This window comes from Lipotes vexillifer, unplaced genomic scaffold, assembly GCF_000442215.2.
Source record: "Lipotes vexillifer unplaced genomic scaffold, Lipotes_vexillifer_v1.1 scaffold173, whole genome shotgun sequence".
In the NCBI taxonomy this organism is placed as follows: domain Eukaryota; kingdom Metazoa; phylum Chordata; class Mammalia; order Artiodactyla; family Lipotidae; genus Lipotes; species Lipotes vexillifer.
In genome coordinates, this window is record NW_006770924.1 from 1,093,165 (window position 1) to 1,115,887 (window position 22,723).

Here is a 22,723-nt window from a genome sequence, read left to right on the forward strand (position 1 = left end):
TTTTTTTTTTTTTTTTTTTTTGCGGTACGCGGGCCTCTCACTGTTGTGGCCCCTCCCGTAGTGGAGCACAGGCTCCGGACGCGCAGGCTCAGCGGCCATGGCCCACAGGCCCAGCCGCTCCACGGCACGTGGGATCTTCCTGGACTGGGGCACAAACCCGTGTCCCCTGCATCAGCAGGCAGACTCTCAACCACTGCGCCACCAGGGAAGCCCGACCTTTTCCTTTAAACATTGTATTCTTAGACCAAAAAACCCTGTCCTTTAGCTTACTTCTTTTGTACTGGCCCCCAAAATAATTCTTCGTCTTTATTAAAAACTATTTGTTGGTCTTGCCACTTTCTCTATAACTTGAGCAACCCCACCGTTGATATACTAAATTAACATGGTCTGAGAATAGGGCAGGTAGGACTACCCATGGAAAAATCAGAACGCTGTATCTAGAAGAAAGGTAAAAAGATGCTAGGTGGCACAAGCAACAGGTGTCCATCATATAATGCTTGCAACACTGCATATTTCCAGTGTATTGGGTTGGCCAAAAAGTTCGTTCGGATTTTAAGTAAAAACTGTAAGACACTTTTCATTTTCACCAAGAACTTTATTGAACAATGTATTTATTAACCGAATGAACCTTTTGGCCAACCCAATATTATGATTACTATTTGCTTGCTTGAAATAAATAGTCCTGAATATTCTAATTGTATTAATAGATTCTAAGGAATTTGTCTCATAAAAGCCATGCCTAGTCAATTAAATATAAATACATGTTTATTTAGTGAAAGGATAGCTTCTCATTGTGCTCTAGGTAGTTCAGGGAGTTCCCCAGTCTTCTAAGAGGAAGGCCAACTACAACATCATCAAAAATGAAAGAAAGGAAACAAGGGACCAATCTTATGTAAACTTTAAGTGCTTATAAAGTAATTAAGGCTTGGGATTGTTCAGTCAGTTCTTTCTTCTCTCGAGCATGTTGGTGTATTTGTAATTGTGAGCCATCTGTCCTCCTGACCGGTAGGCTTCTGGGACACCTCCTTTCCCTTACAGCAGGTAAATGTTAAGGACAGGTAAACTGATTTTAATAATAGAGCAGAATGTAATTAGAAAGGCAGATCTGCTATAGAAACATTATACCATGCATTACAAAATTAAATGTAAATAATTTGGATTAGAGCCACATCACTGGGTGTTTCTAGTAGCATAAATAACAGATTTGGTTGTGTAAAAATAACTTGGTGAACATTCCTCTGTCCTTTGTTTTGAATGTTTGTGAAATGTTTTACTCTGTCTCCAAGCACCCTTTACAGCCAAAATGTGGGAAGAGTTGGTTAAATGTACTGTATTTAAACATAAAGATGGATGGCAATGATTTGGATTTGCTTTGAGTTGATTTTCTGATGGTTGTGATGGATTTTGCTCATGCTATCTGTATTCTCACCTGGTCTTACTTTTATACGTAGATTTGGCCAGGTCTAAGTGTAATCTGCTATGAGACTGAGGTGGTTTTAACCTCAAGGTTTCTTTTTCTGTGGTTATTTTGGCCACTGTTTATTTAACTCAAGGTACAGCACGTTAATACTGCTGATCAAATTCTAAGGGCAGTACATTTGTATTCTGTCATAATCACAGTGGAGAATTAAACAAATATTTATGAACCAGAATAAGGATTCAATAGTTACCTGTGATAAAGGGTAGTAATGCCTTATTTATCACATTACTACACTGTGACATTGGCAAGTTCTGAAATAGTTTAAAAATGTCTCTCTTGTTTTCTAAATAGAAGGGAAATGGGCTACATACAATTAAACACATCTCAATGTGAACCTACGTGTGAAAAATATCTTCACACCGGGTAGTTTATTTTTTAAAGTTCTTCAGTACACTAATGGCATACAATTTAGTTTAACAGCTCGGTGTGTTATAATCAAGAGTGTGAATAGGCAATCAAATACTCCTGTGAAATTCTGCTTCCCAGAGAATTCATGGCAGGCCTGTTGCTATGGTACAGTCTCACCTGGGACTTGTTTAGCTTCTTTCTCAATCAGATATATTGACAATAATGAGCTTAGAAACAGAAATCTGCATAGAAAATTCAGAATGGAGAAATCCAGATAGATAAATGAAGCAATATAGCACTTCTTTTCTGACTTGCACTTACAAGTTCTTGTTTGTGATCCCAAGAGTTTTAAGATCCACTGAAGACGTTGCTCTCTCTCTGTAAAGTGAGCTGGACATCACAGAAGGCCCTGTTTATCAGATGGGAAGCCATAGAGAAGATGTCTCTAAAAAGCTGCAAACTAGAATCCTTTCATCCACAGCTGCTTCCCTGGAACTTGAGACCACTACGGTACTACTTAACAGTGTCATCTTATTTAGATAATGCCAAAGAAAGACTGATGAGTCACAGTTATTAAATTGAAGGAGGTGATCACATCAGAGTACAATAACAAGCCAGGCAGTGAGACCTTTGATGGATTCCTTAGGCTTATATTGTTATTAAGAGGTTGTTATCTTCCTCTCTTCACCTAGAAATCAATTTCATTGCTACACTCTGTAGGTCACAGTGTGAGGCTGAAAGACAGTGACAGAGAGCACCAACTCTGGAGTCACACCTCTTAGCTTCATCTTCCTGCTCTGCCATCTGCCAGGTGTGTGACCTTAGACACTCACGATCTGCATCTCAAAAATGAGGGTAGTGATACGTACGTCGTGGGGTGGTTATAAAAATTAAGTAAGAGATACTTAGCACGTAGAAGTCATTCATTGGTTATTGGTTGTACTCACCATGTACGATATGCATGGAAAGCATTAGTACGGTATCTGGCTCATAGTAAGCACCTAATAAATAATAGCTAGTACTACTAGTATATTATAATTCCTTAAGTGAATCTCTGCTAGAGTCTTATTAGATTATAAGAGAATGGTTACAATTTGGTGTATTCAATCATAAAACAATTGTACTCGTATGAATGAAAAGGGGTGGAGAGCCAGAAACCATCCAGGCCATTCTGTATACTGTCCTGGAGTGCAAGGGTGCCAGGCTAGAGTCATCAGCCCAGCAGCCTTTACAATAAACATGTCATTGTTCTTAAATTAAACCCAGCTAAGTATGTGCTGTTCTAAAACTCTGTGCTGTTCAAACTAACTTACTGTATGCTGTGAGAAAATGCTAAGGTTGGCCAAATTATGTATTTTTACCTACCATCTGATATTCTTGACTTTGATTACACAATACTGTTAAAATGTTTTATTTTACTTATAAACACATTAGTTTATTTTAAGAGATAGATGTCACAGATGTGTACTTAAAGTGATCATTTAGGTTTAGTTTCAAGGAGAGTAGTAAGAGAGAGCCATAGCCTGCCACATGGTAGTATTTCCACGCCCTTTCATTCACTCTGCTGATGGGCTCAGAAGGTCTCCTCTGGCAGACTGAGTTATCTTTCCTTCCCAAAGGGACCAGCCTTCTCATTCTTACTCACACATGCATGCAGCAGGCATGGTCTCAGGCACTGAGGCTGGTGCACCTCTGAGGCAGGTGTAGACCCGTGGACTAGCCTCTGCTTACCTGAGCCTCGGGCCTGGACAGGCACGTGGACCAAACCTGTTGCTCTGCCGACCACCTGCACCAAGCATTCGGCTCAGAAGTAGCATCCTCTAGGCACATCAACTTCTGCTTTTAGGAGAGAACACAGTTACAGAGTTCAGCTCCATCTTTTTCATGTCTGTTAACTGTAGGTATGAGTCGTTGGCATGACAATTACTGATCAGAATATCTTCAAAAAACAAGAAGAAAAAGCTGTTTTTCAGTATTTTCATAAAATAGACACAAGGAAGGAAATTTTTTTTTTTCTTGGCCGTGCTGCTTGGCTTGCACTATCCCAGTTGCCCGACCAGGGACCAAACGTGAGGCTGTGGCAGTGAAAGCGCTGAGTCCCAACCACTGGACTGCCAGGGAATTCCCAGGAAGGAATTTTTTTTTTAATCGAGATGTAATTGACATATAATTTTATATTAGTTTCAGATGTACAACATAATGATTCAATATATGTATATATTGTGAAATGATCACCATAGGTCTAGTGTTAAGGAATTTCTTAATAGAGTAAGATGATGCAAAATATTGAATAAAGATTTGGGGTTGCATTGAATCAGTATCTGAGTATTAAAGAACAACTTAGCATATTTATCCACCATCCCCGTATTGTTCATTGGCATTCGTCACGCTGACTATAGAAATCATACATTTTAATTTTGTGAGGGTCCCTAAGTTTGCTAAAATTACTTGTTTTGAAATGTAATAAATAAAAAATAGAGCATATGATACTAGCAAGAAGCAACCGCTATTTTCTTAGTTGTTTGTCATGAGTGGTGCTTCAGCCACCACTTTCTTCTTGTGATATATAAAATTGGATCCTCTTTATATGAGGTTTAAGAAGAGAAAACAAAAAATGGCAAAGCAGAGCTATTGAGAACAGAATATGATCAGAAGGTGAAGGAAGTAAATTATTAACTGAATGGTATAATAGCATTGCACAATACCAAGAGCTTAGTAAAAATGGAATCCAAGTCATCTCCTTATAGTCCAGATTACTTTATTTTTTTCTCCACTTAGGAATTGAAAATACTGTATATCCCCAAATTTTTGGCAAGTGAACCTATTAGGGAAGAACATGGTGCTTTTTTCAAATGTATATTTGTTACTATATAATGCCTAACTCTCTAAAAACAGCTTTATGGTTTATGCAGCATTTAACAATTCCTCTGTGATGTGGGTGTTATCCCCATTTTACAGACAGTTAAACTGGGCCTTATAGATGTTAAAGTGACTTTTCAGTATCATTTAGCTAGTAAGTGACAGAGCCTAGAATCAGATCCAGGTTGGAGTGCAAGTCTTAGAATCCTTCCATCTTTGTTGTAATCTACCTCTAACCACATGCTTCTAAAGAGACTTACAAGTTTTTAAGCTCTAGGACCTGGGTAAGCAAAACTCTGGCTCACAGTCCAAATCTGGCCCCTGCCTGGTTTTTTGTAGCCTGCAAGCTAAATGTTTTTTGTTTTTTGTTTTTTTACCTTTTTTAATGGTTTAAAAATAATTAGAAGGTGATTTCATGACACCTGAAAATTAGATGAATTTCACATTTCAGTGTTCATAAACAAAATCTTATAAGTTTGCTTAAATTTGAAACAAAATTTTGGATTTTTAAAAATATATATAGAAGCATTCCAGGTATTATCCACTGATGGATGAATATATAAACAGTTGTGGTATATACAAACAATGGAACATTATTCAGCCTTAAAAAGGAAGGAAATTCAGACACAAGCTACAGCATTGATGGAGCTTGAAAACATTATGCTAAGTGACAAAAGCCAGTCACCAATGACAAATATTGTATGATCCCACTTATACAAGCTACCTAGAAGAGTTAAATTCATAGAGACAGAAAATAAAATGGTGGTTGCCACAGGCTGGGTGGAGGAAGGAATTTGGAATTATTGAGTATGGTGTTTCAGTTTAGGAAGATGAAAAATTTCTGGAGATGGATGGTGGTGATGGTTGCATGACAGTGTGAATGTACTTAATGCCACTAAGTTGTACACTTAAAAATTGTTAACATGGTAAATTTTGTGTTTGTATTTTACCCTAACATGATTTAAAATTGAAAGTTAAGTGTAGGGTCCTCTTCCAGAATTTATTTCCAAAAGGTATGTTGATATATAGAATTTGTAAGAAAGATTATGTGGATTTGATTTTTATGGCTACACTGAGCATAAGTTGTTCCTTCCTTCCCTACTTGTTAGAAGTTTTTGGAAAAAAATTCATTAAAACTATAGAACTAGCTGAGAAGCACCTTTCTAAAGATACCAATTCTTTATTAAAGAGTTTTAAGAGAAATATATACATAGACTTCATTATTAATCAGTTCATTATACATTTATTTTCATGTAAAGTATTTATTACTGCTATCATGTATTTCATGCCCTTTATGAAAACTAATTAAAACATGCTCTTTTTAAATAGGTCAGAATTGGAGCCTTTAACTAGTAGTAAAAATTAGGTTCTTAGTGTGGTTTTAAATGAAAAAACAATTCTTATTCTATTGTATTTGTAAAAATTAGTAACAAATGAATACCCAAGTTTAAAAAAATTAAATATTCACCTAAAAAGTATGAAATAAAAAGTAAACTACCCTACAAACATCCAGTCCATTTTCCCAGTGGTTAAAACTTTACCTGGTTAAGTTTCTTGAGTATACATCAAGAAAAAAAGGTTTTCTGCTTACTCCAGCATCTGTCTTTTTTAGAAAAACAACTGCATAGCTTTATTTTCCTGGGTAATCTTTCTTATAGATTATTCCACACCAGCACATGTGGGTTTACTTCAGCCTTTTTTAGCAATTGCATGGAGTCCCATCTTATAGAAGTATGTAATATATTTAACCAGTCCCTCGTTGATGGATGTTAGCTTGTTTCCAGTTTTATTTGATTGGTTGGTTTTGTGTACCTTTCCAAGTATATCCAAAGTCTCAGCATTAGAACTGATGGGCCAGGGCTTCCCTGGTGGCGCAGTGGTTAAGAATCCACCTGCCAATGCAGGGGACACGGGTTCGAGCCCTGGTCCGAGAAGATGCCACGGAGCAGCTAAGCCCGTGCGCCACAATTACTGAGCCTGTGCTCTAGAGCCGGCGAGCCACAACTACTGAGCCGGCATGCCACAACTACTGAAGCCCGCGCACCTAGAGCCCATGCTGTGCAACAAGAGAAGCCACCACAATGAGAAGCCCGCGCACTGCAACGAAGAGTGGCCCCCGCTCGCCACAACTAGAGAAAGCCCGTGCACAGCAACGAAGACCCAACGCAGCCAAAAATTTAAAAATTAAAAAAAAAGCCACACTGAATGATAAAATGAAAAAAAAAACAACTGATGGATCAATAGGTCGGTACACTTTTTTTTTTTAGATATTATTAAATTGCCCCCACAAGAGTTTGCACCAATATACATCCCCATAGCACCTTTTCTCCATGCCCTAACCAATGCCAAGAACTTGTAAATCTAAGTGCTGTTGCTCATTGTTTGAATGGGTCATTAGAATACTATTGAATACTTCAAAGTACTTTAATACCTTCAAAAAGGTAAAAACATCTATTCTCCTCTCAATCAGAATACAATTTTCCAGGAATTAGATTGTTTCCTAAGCAGGATCTGTCCTGGTACTATTTAAACAGAATTTTTTTAGCCCTTTTATTCTTTTCTTCTTAGTTTTTGGGGTTAGATTTTAATTAAGGAATTCATATGCTAGCTACAAGTGAAACAATATAAAGAAGATAATAAAAGAAGATTAAATAAATAAATGAAAGAAGATAAATGTAAATAATATCTTGACCCCTTTTTCATTCCCACCCTCCTGAGGTAACCAATCTTCCTGATCTGCTATATTCCTATCATAGTTTTCTCCGTGCTCAAACTAACCCATATAGAGGTTTTTTATTTTATTATTTTGCTGTGTTTTACTCAGCTCTTCAACTGGCTTTTTCACTTAATTGCATGTAGTGGTCTTTCCGAGGCAACAGATAAAGGTCCAGCTCATTCTTTTTAACAACCACATATATAGTAGTTATTACATGTAGTGTGGAGATTCCATAGTTTGTTAAAATATTACCATATAGATAGATTCTTAAATTGTTTCTAACAGTGCTACAATTAATATTTTATGTATACAGTTGACTTTATTTCTGCAGAGTATAGATCCAAAAGTGGAATTGCAAGCTCATGGGGAATATATATTTTTAATTTTAAAAGAGGTTACCAAATTATAATAGCAAATCACACTAACATGAACAATATGTGTCTGTGCTCTTTTCTCCAAGTGTTCCTCCCCAGCCCTGGATGGGTCACTTTGAAAATATTTGTCAATATGATGAAAACCAGCATCTTGTTACTTGATTTTCTTTCTCCTTATGAATGAAATTGAACATTTTTTCTGATATTTTAATTAGCATTTACATTTTATCTTAGATGGATTGCTTGTTGATACTCTTCCTATTTTTACTATGTGTAAATTTGTTTATATGAGATTTTAAATGTGTGTTATATGTTAGGTGTTAAAAATATTTCTCTCTTGCTCTCTTTTTTTGGGCATTTGACTTTGCATGAGCTTTTGGAGTATGAAGTTTTATTTTTATGAAGTTAAATATGCTTATTTTATCCCTTATGATTTGGCAGTTTCTTGTCTTCTTTAAGGAGGTCTCTATCATCCCAAGTTTATAAAAATATTCTCCTAACCCTTCTACACTGTTGGTGGGAATGTAAGTTGGTACAGCCATTATGGAAAACTGTATGGAGGTTCCTCAGAAAACTAAAAGTAGAATTACCATATGATCCAGCAAGCAATCCCACTCCTGGGCATATATCCAGACAGAACTCTAATGCAAAAAGATACATGCACCCCTATGTTCATAGCAGCACTGTTCACAATAGCCAAGACATGGAAACAACCTAAATGTCCATCAACAGATGAAAGGACAAAGAAGATGTGGTACATATATACAATGGAATACTACTCAGCTGTAAATAAGAATGAAATAATGCCATTTGCAGCAACATGTGTGCAACTAGAGATTATCGTACTAAGTGAAGTAAGTCAGAAAGAGAAAGACAAATACCATATGATATCACTTATATGTGGAATCTAAAATATGACATAAATGAACCTATCTATGAAACAGACTCACGGACATAGAGAATTGACTTGTGGTTTCCAAGGGAGAGGATGGATTGGGAGTTTGGGGTCAGTAGATGCAAACTATTACATTTAGGATGGATAAACAACAAGGTCCTACTGTATAGCATGGAGAACTATATTCAGTATCCTCTGATAAACCATAACGGAAAAGAATATTTTTAAAAAGTATATATATATATATATATATGTATAACTGAATCACTTTGCTGTACAACAGAAATTATCACAACACTGTAAATCAACTATACTTCAGTTTTTAAAAAAAAAGATACTGAAAAAGAATATTCTCTTAGGTCATCTTTTTATATAGTGGGTTTTTTCCCCTACATTTGTTATAGAACGTGTGTGTGTGTGTGTGTGTGTGTGTGTGTGTGGTTTGAGGTGGTAATCTAGCTTTGTTTTCCCCAATTATACCAGCAGTTCTTTTCCCATTGAATGAAATTCTACCTTTGTCGTAATTACTAAGTTCCCATATATACTAGCATCTGGCTCTTTAATTCTTATTACATTCCAGGGCTTTATTTGACTTGGGAAAAAATGTTTTGAAGCAATAAAGTCAATACAGTTCTAAATATAACCTTCAGGAATAGAAAATGAGACAACCTTATTTTTTTCAGCTTCCTGTAACAGAAAGAGCAAGAATTTAGAGTTCCATTTCCAGCGCTCCACTTCCTAATTATGTGACCTTGAGCAAGTCGTTTATTTTGCCTCTCCCAGGCTATGATTGCTCAACTCAGTAGTGGCCTGCACTTTTGTAAGGATTAGAGAAAAAAATATGTAGAGTGCCTGACCCACAGTTGGCCTTCATTCGGTGGTACCTAGTATTACCACTAGTGTTAGGACTTAACAAAAAATAAGAAAGTAAGACATTTGCTATCAAGTTATGTCTGCTCCAAGCATAAGCAGATGTGTCACTTCGTGAGTGTATATATCATGTGCAAGAGAAAAAGAATTCTAAATATGGTAATTTAAAGATTCTTTCAGGCAAGTAAATTAGTATGAACAATAAAAATAATGTAATGAAGTCTGGCACCTTTTTCTAAGAACTTTTTTCTTTTTCTTTGTTTTCTACTGAGAGCCATACAGACCTAACACAAGTAAAAAGTAACCTTATTTAACTTGTCCACTTTTTTTTTTTAACATCTTTTTTGGAGTATAATTGCTTTACAATGGTGTGTTAGTTTCTGCTTTATAACAAAGTGAATCAGTTATACATATACATATGTTCCCATGTCTCTTCCCTCTTGCGTCCCCCTCCCTCCCACCCTCCCTATCCCACCCCTCCAGGCGGTCACAAAGCACCGTAACTTGTCCACTTTTTTAGCTAAGTAAGGAAAATACAGCTATTGGGAACAACAAATTTTAAGATTAAAACAAATTTTAATTGCTTTTCTGTTGAGCTCCCCTGTAGAAGAGCTGGATGTTAGGGGAGAAAGCAGGAGAGTCAGAGAAAAACAGAGGACACTGAGTATAGAAACACTTGTGGACCTGAAGATAAGGATGGTCATGAGTCTAGATGCAGACACATTGACGTGCCCCAGTTCTGTCCTAAGGCTTTAATGTTTCCTGTAGGTTAGAGATGTCCTGTGGTTATCAATAATACATTGATTTTTTTCTTAACCTTATTTCTCAAGAACCCCAGGACAATTTCTGGAGGTTTGGAAACAAATGATGTTAGTGAAGCCATACAGGTAAAAATGTAAAAATCAAAAAGTTAAAAAGGCAAAACAATTGAATACCACTTATACCTCTTGGGCTGGGTAACAAGACTTCTCAGGGAACCATTTAACTCACTAGGGCACAGCTCATAAATGTATATTCTTATTCTAGTTACCTCCTCGCTTCCCCACACTTTAGTCTTAAAATATCTGCCAAGCAGAAAGAACAGCTGTAGAAGTAAGCCTAGTAATTTAAAAAGTATAATCGTAAGACAAGCGCTACCTGCACTAGGCAGTATTTCTTTTCTTTCCCCATTACACTTCATTAAGTTACTAACCAAACCTTAAATTAATCATTTTGAAAATTAGCCTCTTATTCCCTAGTGCTGTTTATTAGACCTACTGAAGAAAGGAAGATTCAATTTTGCCTTGTTTTTGTTTCTCTTATCCTTTTCATATTCTTTGTTGTGTTTGCAACAACTAGTCCACAGAGAGGAAGTGGGAGGTTGGTCATTTATTCCTCTCACTTTTCCATTTCAGCAAATAATGATTTATATGCATTATTATCATCTGCACAGTCAATTAGCTCTCAAATAAACATCTAACATTAGGTGATATGCATCGCCTATCTTACTAATTTTGAAATATTTAGGTACTAGAAAACCAGATAAATTATTAATGTTAAGTCTATTATTTTTCATAATTTCTTAATGAATTTTTACAAAATGTCTAATCGGGCTTCCCTGGTGGCACAGTGGTTGAGAGTCCGCCTGCCGATGCAGGGGACACGGGTTCGTGTCCCGGTCCGGGAAGGTCCCACATGCTGCGGAGCAGCTCGGCCCGTGAGCCATGGCCGCTGAGCCTGCGCGTCCGGAGCCTGTGCTCCTCAACGGAAGAGGCCACGACAGTGAGAGGCCCGCGTACCGCCAAAAAAAAAAAAAAAGTCTAATCAGATATTCAAGCCATTACATTTTAAGGGAAATCTCCTTTGTGTTTTTGACGTTAATTCTACCAAATACCTACCTTGTTGGAAAATGACAGCAGGAGTTGTCACTGACAACTGACACTGACACTGATACCAGGCATCCATTTTTCACGTTGTAGCTCTTTTACTGAATATTTGTTTGACTACTAGTAAGCATAAATTAGTAAAACCTCAACTAACAGAAGACTTATCTAGCATATTTATATTTACACACACATATATTCATACACACACACATTCTACTTTTAGGAGAGAAGGTAAATGGAAATAAAAGAAGGCATTTCTAGTTTAATAATTTAAAGTGTCTTTGGACTGGTGGACAGGTTTTCAAAAATGTCATGCCAAGGCTGGGGAACTCCTGATTTTCTGAGAGTCAGGGTATGACGCCTGAGAGATCAGGGCATTTGGCAGATGGAAACAGGTATAAGCAAGTGAGGGGAGGGGAGGCAGTGGCATGGAGTAAGTCACAGTAACAGCATTAAGCTACTGTGCCACTGAAATTGTGCATGTTATTTTTTTTTTAAAAAAAGAACCTATTTGCCTATGTCACCGTAAATAATATGAAATCCCTGATAGAGCTGATTTATTTTTTTATTATTTTTAAAAATTTATTTATTTGTTTATTTTTTTTTTGGTTGCGTTGGGTCTTCGTTGCTGCGTTCGGGCTTTCTCTGGTTGTGGTGAGCGGAGGGCTGCTCTTCATTGCAGTGCGCGGGCTTCTCATTGCGGTGGCTTCTCTTGTTGTGGAGCACGGGCAGAGCTGATTTATTGAAAGAGCAGTCAACAAAATTTAGGGAAACACAGGTTCTAGGTTACAGCTCTGCCTTCATATCTTTCTGTGACTTTAGAGGTAGAAAATCCTTTTGTACCACTGATTTTTCTAATTTCCCTTACCAACATTGTAAGTATGTGATTATTATTACATTTGAAATGCTTTAAGAGCCTCGTAAAGGATCAACCATAATATATTATGCCTGTCATTATATAAAAATACTTAGGAATCAATCAGTTTAAAAATTTATGTGATCGATTATAACATACTAAATAAAGTGTACTGTGTAAAATTCACCCAGAATGAATTAGCAGGATTTTCTTGTCTTGGTCTTGTAAGAAGCTAGATGGATGAAATATAGATTTCACTGTTCTTTAAGGAGAATTCAGTTTAGTAAATGGAGCACATGCAATGGCTAAGTGCTTTACCCAAGGGCTGGATAAAGGACTCTAGGCACACGGGAAGGTGATATTTCAGGTGGATGGAGCAAGGTGAGAAAAAGCTCTGAGTGGTAAGTATAGGAAATTATGAATAGTTCTGTCCAGGTGCATGAAGGGGAGTGGCAGGAGACTGAAAAAACGGTATTTGGGGCCGACTGCAGAGGGTCTTAAAATAAGGCTGTGGTAACCGTACTACAGGTTGGGTGTGAAGGGTATGGTGTGCAGTGGTTAACACCATGGGGTTAGGAGTCAGACTGATGTGATTCAAATCTTGGTTTTGAATGACTTCAGTCAAGTCAGCCCTCTGTGAATGAGGGTAACCTTCACTACCTTGCAGTCTAACTAAGAAGTTAACGACGGAATGCATGTTAAAGCTTAGCAGAGAGCCTGGAGTCCAGGAAACACTCAGGAAAGGATAGAGATTATTGATGAGTAGTATTATACCCTCAACAGATTTATCTGGGAGAAATGTGAAAAGCAGAGTCAAGGCCCCTCACCACCAGGGTGGGGAGAAGACTTAGTGCAGGGTTATTACAACAGTCTAAAGTTAATGTGAGTCCGAATTAGGGTAGTAGTGGTGGGAATGGCAAGGAAGGGAATGGATTCAATAGTGGTAGAGAGGTTGAGTGACAGGATTTGGGAAACCATTTAACGTGTGAGAAATGGGGAATAAGAGAAAGGGGAAAATGATGCAAAGATGAAAACACTTGCATTTTGAGTCTGAGTAAAAGGGGAATGTTGGTTCCATTTGGTTAGTGATTCTGGAACTTTTGTGTGCATGAGAATCTCCTGGAGGCCCTGTTCAAGTACCAGTGGCTGGACCTGACCCCTTCTGGTTCAAAGAAGTTTCCAGGTGATACTGATGCTGCTGGTTCAGGGCCCGTACTTTGAGGACCACTGCAGTGGAGAAATAGAAAACACAGGAGGCAGGGGGTGGTATGGCTAGATGTGAGCCATGGCTCATCCTTCAAGTAGAGATGCTTAGTTCACTACCATCAAAATGCTTAGTTCACTACCATTGAAAACATCAGTTTGAATCTGATTAGAGATAGTGGATTTGGACATCACCGGTGTGCACAGGCCCATGCAATGGTCAGAGATTGCCAAATAAGAGATTAAAGAGCCAGTGAGCTACTGGTGGGTAGACAAGTTTTTATAAAGCCATCAGTGATGCTGTAGGAAAGGCTTGAGCTTTTACCTGTTTGCCTCAGCCTTCTCTGTATGTGGCTCTAAGCAAAGCTTTCATCAGTGTGTTTTAATGTAAACCTCTCTTCATTTTGATTTCCTAATAAAGGAGCTTTGGTGACAGTTACAGATAAGAGCCTGAGGTTTAGAATATAGATTTAGAGCATCTGGTAAGCTTTGCCATTCTCTCTGCTTCATTAAAATTGAAGGATAGATGTCAAAGCTAAAACCTGGTATAATCCTGTGTGGTTTGATAGTAGGATAAAACAATAAAGATCTGAATGTTGATCATCTCCTATTTGAATGTTAACTAGTATAACAAAAAATCAGATTGGTGGTTGTGTCTCATGTTTTTCTGTTATCTTAAAGAAGCTCTAAATGTAAAAAGCTGTGGGCATATATCAGAGCAACTAATCCAGCAGTAGCATCCAAACAATCATTCCCTTCCTGTCTTCAGAGTGGTGTGAGGTCAGGAGTTTCCATTTGAAGGTTAACCCTTTGTGGTGACCGGCCCTTTGTAAATATTCAGCCTTGACCAAAGTAATTAAAAATTTTGCTTTCCAGCATGTAAGGTATATTTTTAATGTAGAATACAGGATAGTACCCCTTAGTTCAACCGTCCCAAAATACAATAAAAAGGAGCTGAATTTTTATTTATTTTATTTTATTTTATTTTATTTTATTTATGCATGCATGCATGCATGCATGCATGCTTGTGGGATCTTAGTTCCCCAACCGGGGATTGAACCCGCGCCCTCAGCAGTGAGAGCTCAGAGTCCTTACCACTGTCTTGTCTTAAAAAGGAGTCAATTTAAAGAGAAATCTTTACTAAAAGGTAGTATAGGTCAAATGGGAAGGAAACAGAGATTGAGGAGTCCTGAGGTCAAGAAGATGTTTTCTGGGACTTCCCTGGTGGCCCAGTGGGTAAGATTCTGCTCTCCCAGGGCAGGGGGCCGGAGTTCGATCCCTGGTCAGGGAACTGGATCCCGCATGCATGCCGCAACTAAGAGTTCGCATGCCTCAACTAGGAGGTCCGCATGCTGCAACTAAGACCTGGCGCAGCCAAAATAAATAAATAAAAATAAATAAAAGAAAATGTTTTCTGATGAGAAGATTTAAGCATTAAACTGAGAGGAAACACTGACGATTCAGGAAAGAGAAGCAAGATCCTGGAAGAGGCAAGAGGGCATGGAGAGTCTGGCCTTAGACAGGAAGGGGACACTCCTCTACCAAGCCTGGAAGAGGACTGAGGATTAACATAAATGTGGGACAGGAAGTTGAGGGTGTCATCGCTAATGGCGTGATAGGAATGCCTACTGCTGTTTCTTAATTGTCATTGTCATAGTGGTAGTAACTATTGTAGCCACTCCTGAATTAGTGAATCAGTTAGAACAACCTGAAGTAAATAGATGCTAGTGATACAAGTGGGCAACTGTAGTTGGATGGCGTGACACCCAGTGAGCTTTTGCACAAGTTTGGAAGAATTGTTTCTAGCATCTAAGGGAAGAGGGAACACAGCGTACTAATGTAAGAATGTAAGTAGATGAGACTTGCCTGGCGGTCCAGTGGTAAAGAATCCACCTTCCAATACAGGGGACGCGAGTTTGATCCCTGGTCAGTAAACTAAGATCCCACATGCCACGGGGCAGGTAAGCCCACGTGCCACAACTACTGAGCTCACATGCCTCAACTAGAGAGCCCGTGTGCCACAAGCTACAGAGCCCATGCGCTCTGGAGCCTGCACGCCACAACTACAGAACCCACATGCCCTGGAGCCGTGTGCCACAGCTAGAGAAGAGAAAACCCGCACACCACAACTAGAGAGAAGTCCGAGCACCGCAACAAAGAGACCGTGCCTCAATGAAAGATCCCGCATGCCCCAACGAAGATCCCTCATGCTGCAACTAAGACCCAATGCAGCCCAAAAAATAAATAAGTAAATAAATCTTTTTTAAAAAAAGAATGTAAGTGGGAATATGATTACAGATTCTACTGACAGGAGGACAGTGAGGAATATTATATACAACTTCATGCTAATAAGTTGCGGTAGTGAGGAACCAGGGGAAGGCCAGGTTCCTTCTCCAGAGCACCTCAGCTGTGATGTGTGAAGAATGCATAGTCTTCACCAGACAGAGGTCAGAAGAAGCAGTGTTTTCAGGAAAGAACTACATTTCAATTAAATTCTGTAGGTGGAGAGTCTTCTTAGTAACCCTGAGATGGAGAATATTCTGAGTAAAAGATGAAGCGTTTATAAACAGAATTTGCAAACTGGAACGAGGCTTCCATAGGGCACAGTTGGAAAGGGTCAGGAGATATGTCACTACTGGCCATCAGTGAGGATTTAATGAAGGTGAGAGGGGCTAGGAGGCCACAAGAGGGTGAAGTATGCCCTGTTTTTAGTGCCAGCACCAGAGTCCTTGAAGCTGAGGTCTGGGATGGAGCGCTTCCTGCTTATTGAAGGAGATGGGAGTGGAAGGACCTAATGCTGGAAGCTTCCTGGGCTTCTGGAAGCCAGTGGCAGGAGACATGACTAGGTATGCAGTATTATTTCTGTTTAAAAAAAACACTGAATCACCAGTTTAAGGTCGCATTTAGGACTGAGGTACCTGGAGTTTAGGTAGAGGTTTCACTCTAAATGAACAGCAGGAACAGGTGGGTATGAAGAAGACCCAACTAGAAGTCTCAGAAATGGAAAACGTTGTCATTGGAAAAAAGTGAATAATAGATGAGATAAACCCTTCACAAGGCAAACAGAGAAATAGTGAATTGAAAGAAATACTGAGAAATTCTCAGAGAAATTAAGAGAAAATATGAAAAAGCTGTGGAGACTCCCATTTCTGGCATATTCAATACCCTAACCGGTCTCCCCACTGAAAGAAACTAAATATGTATACTGAATAAAGTATTTAAATTGTCTTTTTAAAAGCAAGGCTGAGCTGCCAAGGAAGTAAAATACTCACAGAAACAAAAACCAAAATGAAAGTGAGACTCCTAAGCTAAGTAAGCAGTAAACCTGGCTTCCACCTTGAAAGTGTGTGTCAAACCTAGGTGATCTTGAGCATGCCATGGGATATCCCTTGCCCAAACATAAAACTTTACAGAGCTACAGCATTAGTACAAGGGTGTTGAGAAACCTGTCCCCCAGAAGAGGACAAGCTTGGGTGCTGGTAGTAGGGAGAAAGTATCCCCCTGAGAGTTTATGATACCTGTGAGAGAGGGTACCTAAATGGCCAATAAGCATATGAAAAGATGTTGGTTAGCAAGGAAATACAAAATAAAATAAATGCAAGGTAGCACCCCATGCCTATCAGATTACAAAGAAAGAAAGGAAGGGAGGGAGGGAGAGAAGGAAGGAAAGAGGGAGGAAGGGAAAGGAGGGGAGGGAGGGAGGAAGGAAGGAAGGAAGGAAGGAAGGACATTTAAGCCCCAAAATGCAAATCGGTATCAGTGAAAATGTACAGAAACTGGAGCTCTCATACACTGCTGACTGGAATGTAAATTGGTAAAACTACTTTGGAAGGCAATTTGATAATCATTATCAAGTAAACTTGAAGATATGCATAGCCTTCAACTCAACAATTCCACGTCTATGTCTCTACTGGAGAGGTCTGGCACATGTGCACAAGATGATTTATACAGTGATGCTTATTTTGCAGTACGCTTATAATTGCATAAAATTGGAAGCAACCCAAGGGTTGATCATTATGAGAACGTATAAATATATTGTGCTGTAGTCGTACAATAGAATACTGTTGAGCAATGGAAATAAATGAACTAGATCTATGTGTACTGATACTGATAAATCTCAAAATCATATTATAATAAAACCAATCTGCAGAGCACTGGGTGTATTATACCATTGATATAAATTGTATGAATATGCAAAACAATACTATATATTATTTATGGATCTGTATATATGGAGTAGTAAGAATATAAAATATTCATGTGAATATTAAACACCAAATTCAAGATAATGGTTTCTTCTGGAGAGGGAAGAAGAGAGAGAAATAAGATCCAGGAAGGAGAAACCAGGGGATTCCATTGTATCTGTAATATTTTATTTCTCAAAAAACCTGAAGCAAATGTAGCAAAATAGTAAGATTTGCTAGAGCTGGATCAGCTTTGCCAAAGCTCATTGTATTATTGTTTATACTTTTTCGGTACATTTAAAGCATCTCACAGTATTGAAAAATTAGGAGTGAGAGAAAACTTCTATCATATAAAAGGAATCCAAAAACAATAGTGTCCCAGGTTGGGTTCTCACCGGAGTGGAGTTTTGCATGCAGAGTGTTTATTATAGATCAGCACTTGTGGAGGTGAGGGCAAGGAAAAGCAGGCTTGGGCAGGGGAGAGGTCCAAATCCCATGCCAGGCAGTCAAGCCCATGGAAAGCTCTGAAGCAAATCTGGACCCGGCTTTTATATTCTCACCTCAATCAGTGGCTGCATGCAGCCTGCCCAGAAGGGTACAACTTCCTTGGTCAAGGAGATTCTCTGCATCTGAGGGCCGCCTGAAGGCACTGACCACTGGGGTATTGAGTCCTTCCTTGGGCCTCCTCGGGCCATGCGTTTCTGTCTACCATACAAGATCATGCAAGTGAATCTTTGTTTCCTTCTATTCCCTTGACTCTCAGAGAATATTTATCAATATACTTACTGAGAGAGATGAGGTAAATATAAACAAAAGCTTCCAAACGCATGTGAACTGACTCCACTTTTATAGCATGTTAGTAGGCTTGGCTTTCTTTCTAAGCTTGATTATGGTCTTGTTTGACAGAATTTAAGAGGAAATTGTCATGTACTAATCATTGGCAAATGCTTTTAACATTATCTCCTTGCTCTTCTCAAAGGATCCCCCTGTAATTTAGATGCCCAGTTTGGGATGCTGCAGTAAAGATCAGCCTTCACACACTATGTTTAGAGGATAAAATATTAAAATTTAAAATTTATGGATGGTATCACAGCATAATCATCTTCATGGGTGTTATTTTGGAAATCATTAGATGTGTTTTTATACGACTGTGGAATACTGTCTTCCTTGTCAGTCAGCCTAAGAAGCCAGTAGAGACAGAATTGTCAAATATTTATATCCTACTCATTCATCTTGGTGCCAGTCACATGTGGGAGTTTTATTTGTATTCTTTAGAAGTAGTATTAATAATTTTATTAAAAAGCATATATATATTTTACTTGTAAATATCCACAGGTATTAGATAACCTTTATAGATTCCATGCTTTACAGCTTCCTGAGAGTCTGCTTTGGGGGCTTTAATGATGTCATACTTGTGAGAAGTGTGGGCAAATAATGAGTAAAATGGTTTTGATAAAAGTAGCCAGTGATGTTCAGTATTATGGGCTCCACAGCCAGGAGGGATACAGTGTAGACTTTACTCAGTTCGTATGAGTGTTAAAGGAATTACCCAACTTCTAAAAACATGTAGCTGCATCGTGGGTACAGAGGCTCTTCTAGCAACTTGACAACTGTAAATGGTTTCTAGCAGTATGTCAGAGTTTCTAGTTGGCAAGAAAAAGAGACTGTCATGGCTAATTATGCAGGGGAAGAAAAGTGCTTATTAGGTGGTTATTAGTGAATTCCCACATTTGTTGCCAGGACTGGAGAACAAACCTTGAGACTAAACTCCCAGGAACAGTGTCCAAATCAAGTAAACACTGCCACTGCCACCAAGTATAAACGTAGTTTGTGTGGAGGTCATTTCCATGTTAGAAACTTGACCTTGAGTCCTACTGCCGGAAGTACAGCAAGAAGGTGAAAGAAAGAGAGAAAACGAGCTTCATATTTTCTGATGTCACTGTCTTGGTTTCAGCATCCAAGTCACAGTCTGGCATCTTCTCGGCAGAGCCAAAGTCATCTGTCTCAGCTTCTAAGGGAAGGAATTATGGGTCATTAAGTTCCAACCTGTGCCTTCAAGCAGGAAATTTCCCAACCATTTCCTTGAAAGGATTCTCAAAAAGCCATAGGCAGCTACAAATATGATTTTAAAAATCCACTAAAATGTTTTTTTTTTTCTATGAATGGAAATTTTTTTAATGTTCTGATTTGAAACATGCCTCAGTCCTACCCTGGTAACTTTTGGCTATCGCAAAATGAAGAAAACCCTCCAGCCCTTAATCCCTAGTAGCCCCTGAACTGAGAACACAAAAGTTATGTGATGGCTTGGGGAATATTTTGAGATGCACAGATGGTCCTTTCCTGGCCCAGCTTGATCCAAGCAGCCAGTCTTCCAGGAAAAGATGTGTATAATAAGACAATTGAGTAAAATAATAGAAAGAATGGAAGCGTATCACGGAAACTATCATGCTGTTTAAGGACAAAGAAAGACTAAGTGTGAAGTAAACATAATACTATTTGTCCTTAAAATCAGTGATCTTAGCCTGGTACTGAATGTTGTGCAATTATTATCTATCTGGTCTTTTGTTGCCAAACATTTATCAAAAGCCTGTGGTCTAGGAAGTGTTAAGCAGATGTAGGCAGTGTCCCACTTACCGATTATGATCCTATTGTACGGCATTATTGGGCCAACTATTATTCATTCAGGCACTGCCCTATACGCCCACACCAACTGGGCTCATTAGAAAAGGACTCTCAATATCAGGAAGCAATAAGGAGTTCACGGACTGTTTCTTAAGAATTATTCTAGGAATAGTTTGTAGAATTTGCACAGCCAGTGCTGTCAAGTAACTGCACATTTGCCTGATTCCGCAGGGAGTTAAAACACTTTTCAATTCAATTGTTTTGTATTTTTGTTTGCATGGTAAATGCACATTGTTATAAATAATATTATGTTGTCAGTAATATTATTATTATAAACAAAAGTAAGGTAGTTTTATTTCTGATTAGCTCCTAGACTTAGGGTTCATCTGTCTGGTATTTTGAACCAGGAGTCAGTGTCCAGTTAAACTACTTACAGTTCAGCATTTGCTTTGAGTAGACTTGTAAGGAGTTAATATGGTACAAGGGAGCTTGAGGTGTTACTGGAGATGTTATTTGTGGCTTAAAGCCTTTAGAGTATACTTGATTTGATTTATAGATATTTTATGGCATGGCCTGCTTTCTATTTATTAAAATCCTGTCAAGATAACAATGAGATAAGTACAAATAATGTTAAAACATTTCTTCTAGAATAGAATACTGGCCTTCATGATGCATCGTAGAATGTAGAATATAATTTCTTGAGACAATCTTTCCAGCTTTTTAATACAATTTTAAATTCTATGTTATGGCTCAGACTTTTTCATTATTTTTTCTCTTGTCCCTTCATGAAGTGGCACATGAATGCATTTGTGACAGTAGGAAAAAATGTGTATTATCGATGAATATAGCAAGACTTTTTTGTGGGATTGTAATGATTTTTTTTCTTAACAATGGAAAGGCTTTGTATCAAATATGGTCAAGTGATTCTCATTACAGGAATTTACTTCTTTTTTTTTTTTAATGCTGCGTTAACATACAGTATGAGGGCTGGAAGAATTGGCTGTTGAGGCCTATATTGGTTGGTGTGCCTCTAATGTAGGCACATCGAGTGAGGACTCTGCAAACCTTACTTTAATACATCACTGGAGCAAAAGTACTGTTTGAAGACCTCATTTAGAACCACCACCACCAACAACAAAAAAGGCCAAATAAAGGTCTACATGTTTTCAGTTTCAAACAAAGACACATATTCTAGTGCCTTTAAGTTTGTAAAAGCTACAAATTAGTAGGTTGTTTAGGCCCACAGTTCTATTCAAAATCCTAATCTCGTAAGGCCACACTGTAGTGTTACATTACGGGCATGTTCCTGTGTTTCCTGTGACGTACATGAATTCATGTATCTGCCTAAGCAAACCTGGTGCCTTATATGCCTTCTATTTCCTTGAATCACAGGAGCTTCAGTTTCAGCGACTAACCCGAGAACTGGAGGTGGAAAGGCAGATTGTTGCCAGTCAGCTAGAAAGATGTAGGCTTGGAGCAGAATCACCAAGCATCGCCAGCACCAGGTACAGGGCTGATGGCTCTATTTTCTTACACGCCTTCAAGTCACACATTATTAAGTTGTCCTAGATGCAGCAAATGATGCTTTTAGTGTTGTCACTGTTAACTGGCCTTCCTGAAATTGATACCAGAAATGTCAATTTATTCTAATTTTGAGAAACCTCTTGTAATATTGATTATCTTTCAATCCTGTGCTTGAAGTGTTTTATACAGCACTGGTATGCCTCTCTAGCAAAAGCTACTATGCTAACTTTAGAAATTTGATTTTTTATATGTAGACAAAGTTAATAATGAATGTTTTCAACAATTAATTGTTAATTATTTGGCAAAGCTAATTGGCTTTGAAAACCTGATATTGATTTTTTTTTAACTAAGAAATATTTCTAAGTTATAACATTTATCTAGCTTTGAAAAACGCATTCATTTTACTTGGAGTTTTCTAGAACTCTGGAAAACTACTATACAAAATAATTACTATATGAAATAATTGTGTGTTCCAATATAGTAAATGCGAAGTAAGTCGAAAAGAAAAACAAATATCGTATTATTAACGCATATATGTGGAATCTAGAAAAATGGTGTAGATGATCTTATTTGCAAAGCAGAAATAGAGACACAGATGTAGAGAACAAATGTACGGATACCAAGGGGGGAAGGAGGGTGGGACGAATTGGGAGATTGGGATTGACAAATATACACTACTGATACTATGTATAAAATAGATAATTAATGAGAACCTGCTGTATAGCACAGGGAACTCTACTTAGTGCACTGTGGTGACCTAAATGGGAAGGAAATCCAAAAAAGAGGGGATACATGTTTATGTGTAGCTGATTCATTTTGCTGTATGGTAGAAACTAACACAACATTGTAAAGAAACTATACACCAATAAAAATTAATTTTAAAAAATATATAGTAAATGCAAAACCAGTATATTACTGGAAAAAAAC

The 22,723-nt window shown here is 38.1% G+C and overlaps 1 protein-coding gene across 4 annotated transcripts in view; it reads left to right on the forward strand.

Moving 5' to 3' along the window:
* Positions 1–22,723, forward strand: part of PKP4 (plakophilin 4) — a 254,066-nt gene that overhangs the window by 117,063 nt on the left and 114,280 nt on the right. For all 4 annotated transcript variants that reach the window (XM_007446452.1, XM_007446454.1, XM_007446451.1 and 1 more), the window contains one exon: positions 21,665–21,777. In XM_007446452.1, the coding sequence (XP_007446514.1) occupies positions 21,665–21,777 (113 nt within the window). The remainder of the gene's footprint in view (positions 1–21,664; positions 21,778–22,723) is intronic.